Source organism: Vulpes vulpes, chromosome 9 (assembly GCF_048418805.1).
Source record: "Vulpes vulpes isolate BD-2025 chromosome 9, VulVul3, whole genome shotgun sequence".
Classification (NCBI taxonomy): Eukaryota; Metazoa; Chordata; class Mammalia; order Carnivora; family Canidae; genus Vulpes; species Vulpes vulpes.
The window spans coordinates 39764027-39778055 of record NC_132788.1 but is presented as its reverse complement, the minus strand read 5'-3'; the positions used below and the strand labels follow the sequence as shown (position 1 = coordinate 39778055).

Here is a 14029-nt window from a genome sequence, read left to right as displayed (position 1 = left end):
TTTGACTTTATCTTGGAAATTAATACTCAGTAAAAAAGACATTTTTTAGAAGACTTGATACGTGCATTTCTAAACCTTCACTTTAAAAACATCTGATGAATGATTACAAAACTAGAAAATAATGTTAAAACATTTTTAAAATTCTTATTCTTCCTAACAATTTTAGCTCATAAAAAGATTAGATTAAAAATATCTCCTGTAATATATTTCAACTCAGTGGAAAGCCCCACAAAACCTAAAGATTCACCCAAAATGGAACAGTCATTTATTACATGTGTGAGTGTTGTGGCATGTGGTAGGATGTTTCCTGTTCTATGACCATACTGATGTCAGTTATACGTGCTTTTTAAAATTCGAAGTAGGCACCAAATTGATTTGCTGTGCATTGTACCTAGAAGGGTACCAAGTGAATAATCACTCCTAAGTAAATCCCTGGTAACAAGAAATGTGCTATTTTATCACCAATAAGTAACTAAGTATATTAACTTCCTACAATTATATCCTTGGCATACATATCACTATCCCCTTCTGCAAGCATGGATCGCATAAAGATGGGCAAGAAAGGAGGTTTGCTCTGAGGATATCTGAGCACTGCTCCTTGAATGGGAGGGAAAGCCCTCCTGAACAGATCTAGGGACCCGGGCTCCCTCCACCCTGCTGTACCCTGGGTCTCTCTGGCTTCCTCTGCCTGCAATTCTAGCTTCAGCTTGCAGGGCCTATCACTTCTTCAGTCCTGGGTGATGTTTTGGCAGCAGATCCCATAATAAACTAGCAATCTCAACATGTTTCTTAGTTCAAACTGCCTGCACCCACAGGACTGACCCAACTCGTCTTTTCAAACCAGGTACATGGTATCCGTTTCTCCAGATCCCATCTCTTAGGGCACACAATCATTATCTCTGGAGGGATGCCTAGCGTCTTGTTTTAAAGCTTCTCAAGTGATTCTAATGGAGACAGAGTCGAGACCCACTGGGGCAGCCTAGCTGAGGTTGACTGTCTCTGAGGCCAGTGCCCATCTCTGGTCCACTCATGAGGTGAGAGTGGATTAGGTGGACGCAATGAGACCAAGGGTGGGTGGTGCATTCATCTCCTAGTATTGTTTTTCCTGTTGCATCAAATGACCATAAATTTAGTGGCTTAAAACAACACACATTAATTATCTCATAGTTTCAGAGGGCAGAAGTCTGAAATGTATTTCACTGAGCTAAATGAAGATTTTGGCAGAGCTGTGCTCCTCCTGGAGGTTCCAGAGGAGATCTATTTCTCTTGTCTTTTTCCACTTTCCAGAAATGGCCTGCATTCGTTGGCTTGTGGTGTCTTCTTCCATCTTCAAAGCCAGCAACAGTTGATTCTTTCTCATTTTACATCATTCTGACATGGGTTCTTCCATATCTTCTTCCCACATTTAAAGGAACCCTGGGGTTACACTGCATAACCCAGGCTAACCTCACTCTCTTAAGATTAGCTGATTTGTAACCTTCATTTCACCATCACGTCATATCCACAGGTTCCAAGGACTAAGATGTGGACATCTCTGGAGGAGCAGACTACATGGACCAGAACATAACTCACAGGCACCATAAACATGATCAACACAACACTATGCCGAGTATTATTACAGCATGAGGAATAGTTTGACTATTAAAATTTTAACCATTTACGTTAGTATTCATCTCTGATACTCTATATCAATAGACATTTCAGGAAAAAAAATAGACATTTCAGCCATAAAAATAAGAGACCAAAGCAGTCTTATAAAAATATATGAATTCAAACAGAAACATTTTTACCCTTCAATAATATACAAGCTATTTTCCTATAATTATATCAATTTACACATTTTATCAACAACCTCTACCCAACATCAATTGTAATTAGTTTAGTTTCCAAAAGGAATCTATTTTAAAACACATTTTAAGTAATTTCTAAATTGCTTTTGCCTCAGCCATTGATTATATATTAAAAATATAACAACACAGTACAATTCCTTTAAAGAAAAAATACTTGCACAGTGTTTCTTCTTAAAAATTTAAAGAAAAACACTTGAACACTTTTAACAAACATTTCCCTGTGCTTGAGGCTACTGGGATGTGAAATTATGGAGGTTTTTCTAGTCATTAACAGAATTTCTGAAAAATTTAACTGTGAAAACCTGTCACCCAAAATGCAGTATAAACCATCTAAACCAAAAAGGAGTGGGACAAAGTGAGAAAACAAGATCATGATATAAAAAGTTAAAGGGAAAATATTCCAGCTTCAAAAAGCTTTGAAGGCAAATGTATTTTCATGCATAACTGAATCTTAAGAAATGAACTATTTCGGGGTGCCTGGGTCGCTCGGTCAGTAAAGCATCCAGCCCCTGATTTTTAAAAATTGACGCTACTTTAAATCCACACATTTGGTCTTATCTGTTCAGATCATGATCTCAGGATTGTGAGATCAAACCCCTGCTAGGCTCCACACCCCGCATGGAGTCTGCCTAAAATTCTCTCTCTCCCTCTTCCTCTGCTCCTCCTTACTCACCCCCTCTAAAAAAAGAAAAGAAATGAACTATTTCCTATTTTACACTAATGTTCAAAATTAAAATCATAGTCCTTTCTTCCTTATACTTCTATTTGCTTGGATTTATATAACCTGTGTAATATATACATAGTACTATATTTATGTAATAATCAATAATCAATAATCATTGACCTCGATTTAGAAGTTAGTACCTGAATTTAGGTTAAAATCATCAAATCTCAATATGTTTTGGCTTTAATCTTCGTTTCACTTGGAATATTATGTAATCAACAAATATTTGAGCATCTACTCTGTGTCAGGCATATTACAAGCATTAACAATTTTTCGATTTTTCACATTAAAAAATTAATCCTGTCCAAGCTTAACAAAATAATTTACATTTTAAAAAAAATCAATGACCTTCCTCATTTAATAAGCTTTTAAAATTGACACTACTTTGAGTCCACACATTTGGTCTTATCAAATAATTTGTAAATTGGTCAATTCCAACTTTACATCTTCAGCCTGTGAAGTTGGTATCATGACACCAGTGATATATTTCACACTGGGAAAACTGGATGAGTAGGAACGGGCTCTTTCCTTCAGAGTTGTGGTCTCTTCTTCAGACAAAATGAACTACTGAATTGAAATCAATTTGCTAATGGTAAAGCTAATAACATGCCATTGGTAATCAGAAGAAAGGTGTTCTAGAAATGAGATGACTTACTTAGACTGCTTAGCTGGCGTATGATAGCAGCAAGAGTACTATTGGTTACACATTCAAGTTCACTGGTAATCCCTTCAGGCAGGGCTCCCCGGCACAAGTGCCGGGGTTCGATGTTCCTCTTCACTAAAGGCATGGCTCACGATCTGAAAATTAAAAAGACATTTTTTTTAAAAAAAGCTCATATGCTCATTTTAACAAATTTAGAGTTTTAATTCCCTTGAAAATTGATTCCTTCCTAGGAATTTTCATTATCCTTTCTACGTGAATCGGCTAAATACACAACAGATGTTCAACTTCTTACATAAATTTTATTGATTTCAAAGATATATAGACAGTACAACCTACTTTCAAAAAAGATAACATAAGCAAGATTTCCAGTAAAGTATAAACGACTTACATGCATTATTACCTTCCTTTCCTCTCTACTAAAATGAAAAGAGATAGAAAAGGCAAAAGCTCAGAAGAACTACGGGCAGGAAAGGGCACAACAGCCCAAAACTGGACAGAACCTAAACAGATTAAGACACAGAAAAGGCCATACCCAGGTTGAAATGGAGGGAAACAGTAAGTGAGCCCACCCGAACCACAGAACCTTGTCCACCCTCCCCAACAGAAGCTCCATGTAACAAGGGTTGGGTGGGGAGGAAGGGGGCGGAGGATAGGGAGGATGAACCCCAGCGGGGATAAGCTAATGAACCATATGTACTGTAAGGATCTACAAGGAGGAATATGAAAACAGGAGGGCTGGCTTTTTAAAAATCCATTCAAATTCCTTCTCCCATCCTGGGCTGCCCCCACCTCACTGCACCCAGCTGTTCTACATTTTGGTGAATTCCAGAATTTGGACTTGAGACACAAGGTGTGGCTAAAGGTTAGGGTAGGAATTGCACTGAAGCCAAGAGTATTAAATCAAAGTCTACACTGAATGTAAGACAGAGATGCTCCCCACACCCTCATTTCCTAGCTCACTTCTCCACTTGGCTCCCAGAGCACTGGAAGCCTGGTTTTCACTCCCCACACAAAGAGACTGGGATATTCTTCCTGGAATGTTGGAAAAGAAAAGATCTACAAAATTTGGACACTGGGCGAGGGTTTCTCCCTATGGAAAATGCCAAAAAGGTCACCCTACAGTTACACCTGCCAATAATCTCACCCCACACAATTTCTAATCAGCTTTTAATGCCTTAGAGGTAAATAAGAATGGAAGTGAAAGCTTGCCAAACACTTCAGGAGAGACTTCCCTGACGTCCTGGCAATTCCCTTCATTTCTCTCCTCAAAAAGTACATCATAAATTAATGTAAAATCTCAACTTTTTGTTGTTGTTGTTGTTTTGTTTAAGGAAGCATACAGAATTTCAAACCTACTGTTTGCATAACTAATCTACTGCTCACACAAAGTTCCTATATCCAGTGACTGGGATATACTGTCATTTTGACAAGATTATCATATTCCCCAACTCCTCATATTCCCTAACCTAACTGTTAGGTTAGCAGCCCTAACCAACCCTGAAATGCCAGCCCTGAAATGCCAATCTGGAATTGTTATGTGAGACAAATAATATCCTATTTGCTTAAACCACTGTAGTTGGGCTTTCTGTTACTTGGAGTAAAACTTATTTCCAACTGGTACAATAACTGAATGGTACACTGAACCTGGAATGTGGTAAGCATATAATAAATCTTTGCCTTTCTTCCCCCATTCCTTAAAATCTTTGCTCATGCATCTAATAAATACTTACCCAGCACCTACCATCTACCTGGCAGTATGGGAGGTGACAAGGACCCAAAGGGGAGTGAAAGCAGACAAGGTTCCTCCCCAAGTAGAGCTATATTCTATGAGGAAGTGAGACATTGATCCAAACACATGGATTAATGAACTTAAAATGAGAAAACCACTTATTGGGGGCAGGGTGCTACATTGTCTGCAGAGTTATGGGCAGCCTCCCATGGATGTGGGACACGACTGCTGACCTGAATGAAACCTAAAGGGTGAATAAGGATCCTGTGGTAATGTGGAGAATGAAGCAAACAAAGGCAAAAGTGGGAACATTTCTGTTCAATTAACTAATGTTTGACTACTTTCGTCTTATGTCCATGAAGGTGGTAGTTCAATATACTGACTGTAGCTTCAGATTCAAATACTACTTCATCCATTGACTTAGGTGCATTGCCCGTAGCATACCCTTCACCTCTCTGTGCCTCTGTTTTTCCCCTGTAAAATGGGGATACTAGCAGTACCTACCTTAGAGATTGAGAATCTAATAAATTATTACATACATAAATCATTTCAAACAGCCTGGCATATAGTAACCATCAAAAAAATGTGACTTACCATATTAACTTTACAATATCTTACATGTTGTTATAATGCTAATTATTATTCCTATAAAAATAAAGAAGGAACAGTTTACAAGCTGATAATAAGGCCGGACCACAGAAAATAGACAACAGTATTTGCATAAACATGTGAAAGAAAAAGTACACGCTCAAGGAAAGAGTGCTAAAATATGAAAATTCTAGATCTCCAAGTCTCAAGGCAAGAATATAAGATTTACTGTGAGTTGTCATTACTTTCTGGAAGAATCCATTAGAACAAAAGGATGGTAACTGATCAAAATAGCATGAAGTATAACACCAGAAGTCATCATAAAGAAAAAGAGTATCATTGATAAACTTAATAAAAAGCATGGAATGTGGGGGGAAAATACTGATAAATCAACAGGGGCTCACACCATGAAATCTACAAGAAAATTAAGCAACAAAAACCATGATTTCCATAAAGAAGCACACAGAGAAATGGGGGGAGGGATATGGTCAAAAAAAACTTCTGGAGACGATGCAAAGAAGCTTATGAACTGGATGTTCTACAAGAATCTGAAGTCACAGGCAGTCTGCCTGTAATGCTGGCTTCTTGTAAAACTGGTCCAAGCCTGAACTAGCTTTCAAATAATTCCTCAAAAGAAGGATTTACAAGAATTTGGGGTAAATATAAGATTTAGGAGCTGAATGCTATGTATATAACATTCCTCTCTTTCACATAATTTTGTATTTATTCAGGATAAATGTCACTCTTTTCCCATATTTTTAGGCCTCGGATATGCCCAGAAAACTTGCCAGTACAGCACTTCCCTAGCTCACCGCCCACACTTTTTTGGACTTAAAATTATTCAAATCCATACAAATTTAATTATACACATATCACACAGAGGCCCCACCACATGTCTCAAACCTGCTGCAACATACCTTCCTCCTCCTTTCCCTGGACTGGGTAGGTCCCCAATATCAGATATGCCTGTCAATCATTAAGGAACCTTGTGGGAGCTAGCACAGATTGTTTGCCACACAGGGAATCTCAAAAATGCACACAGGACTTTCCTGACATCTCCAGTTAGAAGTGCTCACACCCTGCTCTGATACCCGACTCACCCTTGCCAAAGGGCTTCAGTTTCATATTTAAGACATCTCCCTCTTGTGTCACATAGTGAACTGTTGACTTAACATGGTACTAGGAGGCTCTAGGGGTACCTGACAGCTCCACTGAAAGTGCTGACCTAGAGGATTCATTAAGATGTTATTAGTACGCAAGAGAAAAAGCTTAGCTCTATTTAAGCTCTATACAGGTGTATGAAGCATGTCTTTCATACCTGTATTCTACGCTTTGGCACCCTGGAGTCAGATGGAAGTCCCTGAACTAGTTCCCAGAATTAGCCAATTCCTAGAGCTGGGGAACTCACCCACAGGCTCACCTACCAACCTGGAGCCCACTAATTCCTCTCTACTCTCACACCCCACGCCACCGTCCACCTGCCATTATCACCCCAGTGCCAGGGACCAGGGAACTAGGGACCAAAGCCTGCTATAATTATTCAGCCAATCCCAAATCTGTTTATCCTGCCTCACCCATTCCTTCCCGCAGAAACCGCAATAAAGGCTCTTGTCCCCAGTTCCCTCTCTTGCTACCTCATCCTCCAGATACCCCCCCACACCTGGTGCTTCCCCAGGTGGCCCTCTCATGATGCAGCATACACTCATCTTGGGATCTGTAACATTTATCTTTACACTGGCAGCCATCGCCTGATCTATTGGCCTCATTACATTTCACCTTTTCTATTAATGTACCATTATTTTAAAATAATAGGGAAGTCTAAGGATTTTCACAAGGCATCCTGGCAGCTGTTCATCCATGTCCCCACTTACCATTCCAAGCGACCTGCCAGGGTCTATGTGCCTGGTACCAGGCTAGGGCTTTCTTCCAGGATGGACTATACACTTTCTAAATTCAGGGACTGAGACTCCCAAGTTCTGGGCTTTCCACAAGGACTTTTACGGTTCCCCAACACTGCCTGAGCACTGAAAAACCGTCTGCCAGTCGCACACCCACATGCGTAGACAGACACATCTCTATTTGGCCTTCTCCTTGAGCAACTCATCTGCAGTTGTTCCAGCTTTTCAGCTCTAATTAATCCGAGCCTTCATTTCTCACGATCATTATGCATCTATTTGGCACTCCCACACTTGTCTAAATACAAATGACAACAGAGAGAGGCCATGCTACTCTCTTTCCAATTTTAGAAAAATTGTTTCATAGCTCTTTTTTAAAGTTCTAATTACCTAGCAATGATTTTTATGGCTTTCCAATCCAATGCAAAGTACTCTAACACATGTATTTTCCCCCAGATGGCCTTTAGTTTATCTGACACTAATACAGTTTTGAATAAATTGAACAGCAGGGTAGAGGTAAAGGAGAAAACACTGGGTCAGTCATTACTCTTGAAAATGCTTTGCAATGACAAAAACAGACATGTAATGAACTAATCCAATTAGTCACCAACAAATGACTTAAGTATGCCTCTCAACTCCTTCACTGGGAGAACTATGACCCATCCAGATCATCCTTCAAAGTTACTCTGCATGCTAAGAAAAAAAATCAAAGATTACTAATCAAACGTTTAAGGATTAGAGGTTACATAAGGTATTACTATTAAACCTGTAGTTTGTCCAACTTTTCTGGGAAATGTTTCAATTTAGAGAAAGACAACCTGGTTCACATAACCCTGAACTAGATTCCAGATGCGGCTGAAACCAGGCCAGAGCCCTTCCCTGGGAATTTGGAAATGGGACCCCTCTACCGCGCTCAGCAGCTGCTCTCCTGAACAGCAGAGATGGCTAACTCCTCCACCCCAGGAAACGGAGATCAGCAAGGCTAGTCAGCAGCAAGAGATTAGAATGAAGTAACAAACTAACTGCCAAAGACAAGAGACGGACAAGGACACCCCAGGGCTTTGCCCAACCTCCCTTAGGTGGCATAGCCCAAGACCAGAGGCATTTCCACCCAGCCCCCTCCCCAACTTCACTGGGGGTCAGACTTGCATCACAGTTTGATGGCTCTCCCAGCCTTTTCTCATTTCATCTATTTCCGGCCACACAGGCCACTCCCCCTAACCAAATCCTCACAGGTGTGATCCCTTCTTTAGGGCTGTCTCTTGAGGACCTAGACAAATACAAGCGGCTCTGATGATGGTCTAGGAAAACAAGTGGTAAGACAGAGATCTGTGTCTCACACACAGACCCCTCTGTAGACGATGAGGAGGCCGTCTGGAAGGGCGGGCAGAGAGAGCCTGCCATAAGACTGTGGTTCACTTGCTACAGTTGTTGTAAGTGACCTGGCAACTGTCCAGAGAGAAATGCCATGATGGGCGTTATAATGCAGACCCCTGGGAAATACAGATGGAAAAACCTCTACAAAAAGTGCAGAGTTGGCTAGCTACTGCCAGCTTGCACTGGTGGCCTGCATAAGGGTAATGAGGTGCTGAGAGCCGGTAAGAAGCAATTAATAGCTAAGTGTGGGAACATGAGAGCCTTCCCAGTGGGTAATGGAACTTCAGACCTAACTGTGACAGCTCTGGACTCATAATGTTTGAATGCTCAAAGCACTCTATTATTATGCAGGTCCAGGCTGTGGCTTCTGGGATCCTAACAACTGGAACAGGGATGGACTTCTGATGGATGACCACGATGATGCGGAGTCCAAACACCTCCCCACCACCCACCAGGACCCTCCAGAAGTGGGCAGCACACCACTGCAGAGGCCTTTCCCCACCAGTTATACACATCCCTTCCTGGATGCCAAGTGGGTAAGTAGTGCCAGGCATGGGGAGGGAGACTGACATCATGCTGACTGGAGAGGAAGAGCAAGTGGCTCTTCCCTGGCTATGCCCTGGAGGCCCTTGTAAGACACATGCTTCTGGAGTGTGGGAGACAAACTCTATGAAAGTTCTGGGTCTGGCGACTCTGGTGAAGCTTCTAGGGGTGTGGTGGTAAGGGCATGCTGGGATAGCCGCTCCTAAGAGAAATCCACAGAGAAAGAAACACAGTACCTGTTAGGTTGGGTTCTGGGGGCAACATGGCTGGAGTACTGCTCTAGCCCACAGACTGTGTAACACAGCGGGTGCCAGCTTGAGTGTGGCCCAGGGCAAGAAAAGACTAGCAGGGCCAGGCTTGGCACAAGCAACCTAGATATTTAAGCCATATAACCCAGTGACCCTGGACGGTACAGACCGTGTTCGTAATGGGAAAAGGCACATCCAGAGCCCCTGGCAAGCTCTAGGGGAAAATCAAATGCATGCCCCTAGGATTCTGAAGACCATGCCATTCCAGCAAAGAGTTACACACCCTTTGAAAAAAGCTCTTGGTGTGTGTATTACCAGGCCCTGGCAAAGGTCATGGAACAGAGAGGGGCCAAGTATCCAAGGCTCCCCTTGAGCCAAGTTTATAGGTCAACTAGTCCACCAAGAGATGGAAATGGCACACCCTAGATGGAGCCAGAGTGGAAGGCCAAGTGACTCCCACGAGCAGGAAGTCCATATCACCAAGTCACCCGCCACAGCTGCTGTGCCCTCCATGCTCTGCATCTCTGGCAACATGAGGACTTGTACATCTAATGGGAGCATGAGGGCAAACCTGGGCTTGGGTGATAGGTCAGCCTGACATAAGGTAGGGAAACGAAAAAGCAACCATGGCTTTGTTACAGTGGCACTGGGGGATGGCCCTCGAAGACACTGGAGAGAAACATTTCCCCACATGTGCAGCTGTGAGCAATACACCAGTTCACCCTGCATTGAGTAGCCAGATAACTGAGGCTGCCTCTCTGTGTGGTCAGGGGACTGAAGAAAGAACTGCAGTATCAGTGACAAGGAAGTCTGGATAAAAGCATGCAGGTGGAAATTTGGGACAGGGCAGAGTGAGAAGACTTGTATTATGTCAACCCCCACTGCAAATTATCCCACCAGGGGAGAGGCACTGAATACACATAGACAAGATCCACAGGGCTACAGCATCAGCGCCCCCAGACTGGCCTGATGGGATCACATACATCACTGCATCTGACCGGAGGCCCCACTTCACAGCAGGGAGGCTCGGGATTGGGGCCACCACACTGGGAGCTACCATCTAAGATGTGGATGGCTCCGCTGAGCACTGGAGCAGGCTTCTTAAAGCACACTGAAGCACCAGCTCAAGAGAGTCTGAAAGGACGCATGCCGTGGTTCATAATGCAGTCTGTCTGTCAAATCACAGGCCTCCCTATGGCACCACATCCCCAAGAAGGACATACAGGCTTAGGAGCCAAGAGGTAGAAGCAAGAATGGCACCACTTACTATCACTGCCAAGAGCCCACTGAGTGGTTCTGTCCATCCCTGCACCATCGCACTCTGTAGGGCTAGGCGTCCTAGTCCCAAAAAGGGCTCATTCTTGGCAGGGGCATGGTCATGGTCCCAGTGAACTGCACATTCTGGCTCTGGACAATACTCTGGGCTCACTGGGCCAGGGACCAGAAAGTGAATAGGAGTCCCCCATAGAGGAAGCTGATTGTGAGTAGCAGACAGGATCAGGCAGAAGCATACATGGAAGCCAGCTGACACCCATCTTGTCTGCTTCTGGGGGGGATCTGGATAACTTAATTACCTACCTTAGTGCACTAATTCATGTATGTGCGTGTGTGTATATGTGGCACCTGCTGATTTCCTAGATAGAAGCTAACTCATTACTGTTAACTTATTTCTCACAGTGGGGGTTTGTTCTCCGCACCTCGGTTCAGGAAAGTAATACTCGTAAAGAGCAATTTTGCGTTTGCTTCTATTGAGAACCTGGCACAGGACTGGGGTTCTAATTTCTCACCGAGAGTTCAGGATTTTTTCTTACTTCTGAAGCCCCAGGCAGATGGCAAGCCATTTCTCAAGGTTGGCGAGTTTTTCTATTCAATTTTTAAGGTATCTGACAACCCTCTGAACATCCCAGGGTTCATTATGAGGACTCTGTTCCAGCTCGCTGCTTCAGGCTGGCCCAAGACACATTCCCATATCCTGGGCAGCATCAGGACCTAGCCTCCAGCCCCTGTTCCAGAGTCCTTTCCCCTCTCGACCCCCTCAGTTTCTAACACCCGTGGACAAGCTGCCAGTTTGCTCTTTCACCACGGCAATGTTATTAAAAACATACAAGTACACACACTTAGGCTTTACCCAGCATTTGTGTGTTCACAGCAGCTCGGTAGTTCATTTCACTTCACAAGTATGTATCACTTGTGAGGACTCTTGAGAACCAGCCTGAGGTCTGCCTCTCCCTCCATCATGTAACGCATCACGCTTCGTTGTTCCTATAACCCTCCTCGATGTGGTCCTCAAACTGAACAATAAACAATGACACAAATCAACTGTTGACAAGGTTTCATGAAAATCTGAAAGGGACTGTTAGCCAGCAAAGAATGACATGGATAAAATGCAGAAGGCAATGTTGAATATAGAGCAAAAACATACACTCTACTTCGGTTTGTATCCCCTTAACAAATTAAATTAACCCCAAGTCCCTGTGTGTGCTAATTACACCTTCCCTGCTTGCCTTCCAGGTTGCTGAGAGGCTCACATGAAAATGTGTGTGGGGAAGAGAAAAGAAGAGAAGAGAAGAGAAGAGAAGAGAAGAGAAGAGAAGAGAAGAGAAGAGAAGAGAAGAGGGGAGGGGAGGGGAGGGGAGGGGAGAGGAGAGGAAGAGAAGAGAAAAGAAGTAACATACCAATGGTATTATGACCTTATTTTTAATATAAATATAACATTCATTCCTAAAATAAGATACTTAACATTTTCCCCCAATTTTATTTACTGCGCAATTAATCTACACCTCAATTTTTCCTATAACTTTACTTACTATGCAGCTGCATGTCTGAACATTGGCATTTAGTTTCCCCCAACAGTGCTCTTCTAACTAAAAGTCAAATGATTAAAGACTAAAGAATTTCAAATCATATCAGTATGCTTTCTACTTAAAGGCAACTTTTTTCTCCTCCAACAATTTATCAAATGTCTTTTTAAAATTCATTATACTGAAGCTCTTTAAGTTTTCCTATAGCATAATTAACTGGAATTTTTCTTAAAAAGTTACAAAAACAATTCAACAAATTGTTATTAACAGTATGAAGTCCTCTGAATGTCCTTTTCCAAACCATTCCCATCCACACCAAACCATCTGGGATGAACAGTCATCTTAGCAATCCAAATAATTGGTGGATCTTTCTGGATCTCTTAAAATTATTGATTTTCAGTTTAATTTCATTGTATTCAGAAGACTGCTTTGTCTGAATTTGTCCAAATTTGTCTTATGGCCCAAAAAACGGTTTGTCTTGGTTCCACATGTATGTCACTCAAATGTATATTCAGCTGTGATGACTGGTGATGATGTTGTGATCTTCTAAATATTCTGAACTGATTCTCAGTAAACTTGTTCTATGAATCACTGTGAGGAGGGCTGGGGCTGCCAACAATAATTTTTAGATTTGTTAATTTCTTCCCTGAGTTCTATCAGTTTTTGTTTATGTATGTGGAAAGTCTGTTGTTAAGTCTATACATATATTTAAGACTATTATGTCTTCTTGGTGAAATAACCCCAATGTCATTATGTGATGTCCCATTAACCCCTAGACATAATCACTGTACTGAAGTTTCCTTTGGTCATACCTTCTTTTGGTCAGTGTTTATGCAATATAACTTCTTCCTTTCAATTTTAACCTTTCTGGGTCTTTATATTTAAAGTAGGTTTAAGACAGCATGTAGTTTGATTTTGTTTTATCCAATCTGACAATTTCTGACTTGTAATTAGTATGTTTAGATCATGTACATTCCATGTAACGTTGATATAGAATTTAAACCTTCCGTCTTGCCAGTGGTTTTCTATATGTCCCATCTGTTCTTTGCTCCATTTTGCCTCTTTTTAGTTTTCATAACTTACAATTATTTTTTATGATGTCATCTTATCTCTATAACTGGCTTTTATTCATTTTTTAAGTGATTTCCCTAGGTCTTAAAATCTGTATCACAGTCTACCCTCAATACAGTGCACAAACACACTGTAATTCTGGAAGAGTGTATTTGTTTTCTTCTTTTAATGCTATGTCCTAAGGTGTCACACATTTTGCTTACATTATAAATTCACAACATACTGTTTTTACTTTGAATAATTATTGTTTAAAGCAACTAAAAATATAAGATATTTATGTTCACCCTCATTTTTCACCATAGCAGGGTCTCTTCGTTTCTTTGTGTAGATCCAAATTGCCATCTGGCACTTAAACTTCTTTTAACATTTCTTATAGTGCTCATCTCCTGGCAATAAATTCCCCCAGTTTCTGTTTGTCTGAAAAAGCCTTTAAATGGCCTTAAAAAAATTTTTTTAAGGACCCACTGGCGCTTGAATTCACAACTCTAAGATCAAGACTCAGTCAGCCAAGCACCCCTTATTTTTTAAGATATTTTTTT

General features: G+C 41.6%; 1 protein-coding gene across 18 annotated transcripts in view; it reads right to left on the bottom strand.

The window, feature by feature from the left end:
- The window catches only part of WASF3 (WASP family member 3), a 134124-nt gene that overhangs the window by 39634 nt on the left and 80461 nt on the right, over nucleotides 1-14029 (bottom strand). For 15 of the 18 annotated variants that reach the window (XM_072719859.1, XM_072719856.1, XM_072719866.1 and 12 more), the window contains one exon: nucleotides 3230-3372. In XM_072719859.1, coding sequence (XP_072575960.1) covers nucleotides 3230-3362 — 133 coding nt within the window. In that variant the 5' untranslated portion in view covers nucleotides 3363-3372. Of the gene's footprint in view, nucleotides 1-3229; nucleotides 3373-5561; nucleotides 5613-11746; nucleotides 11910-14029 lie in introns of all 18 variants that reach the window. The other 3 variants (XM_072719857.1, XM_072719855.1, XM_072719858.1) reach the window with 2 other exon arrangements.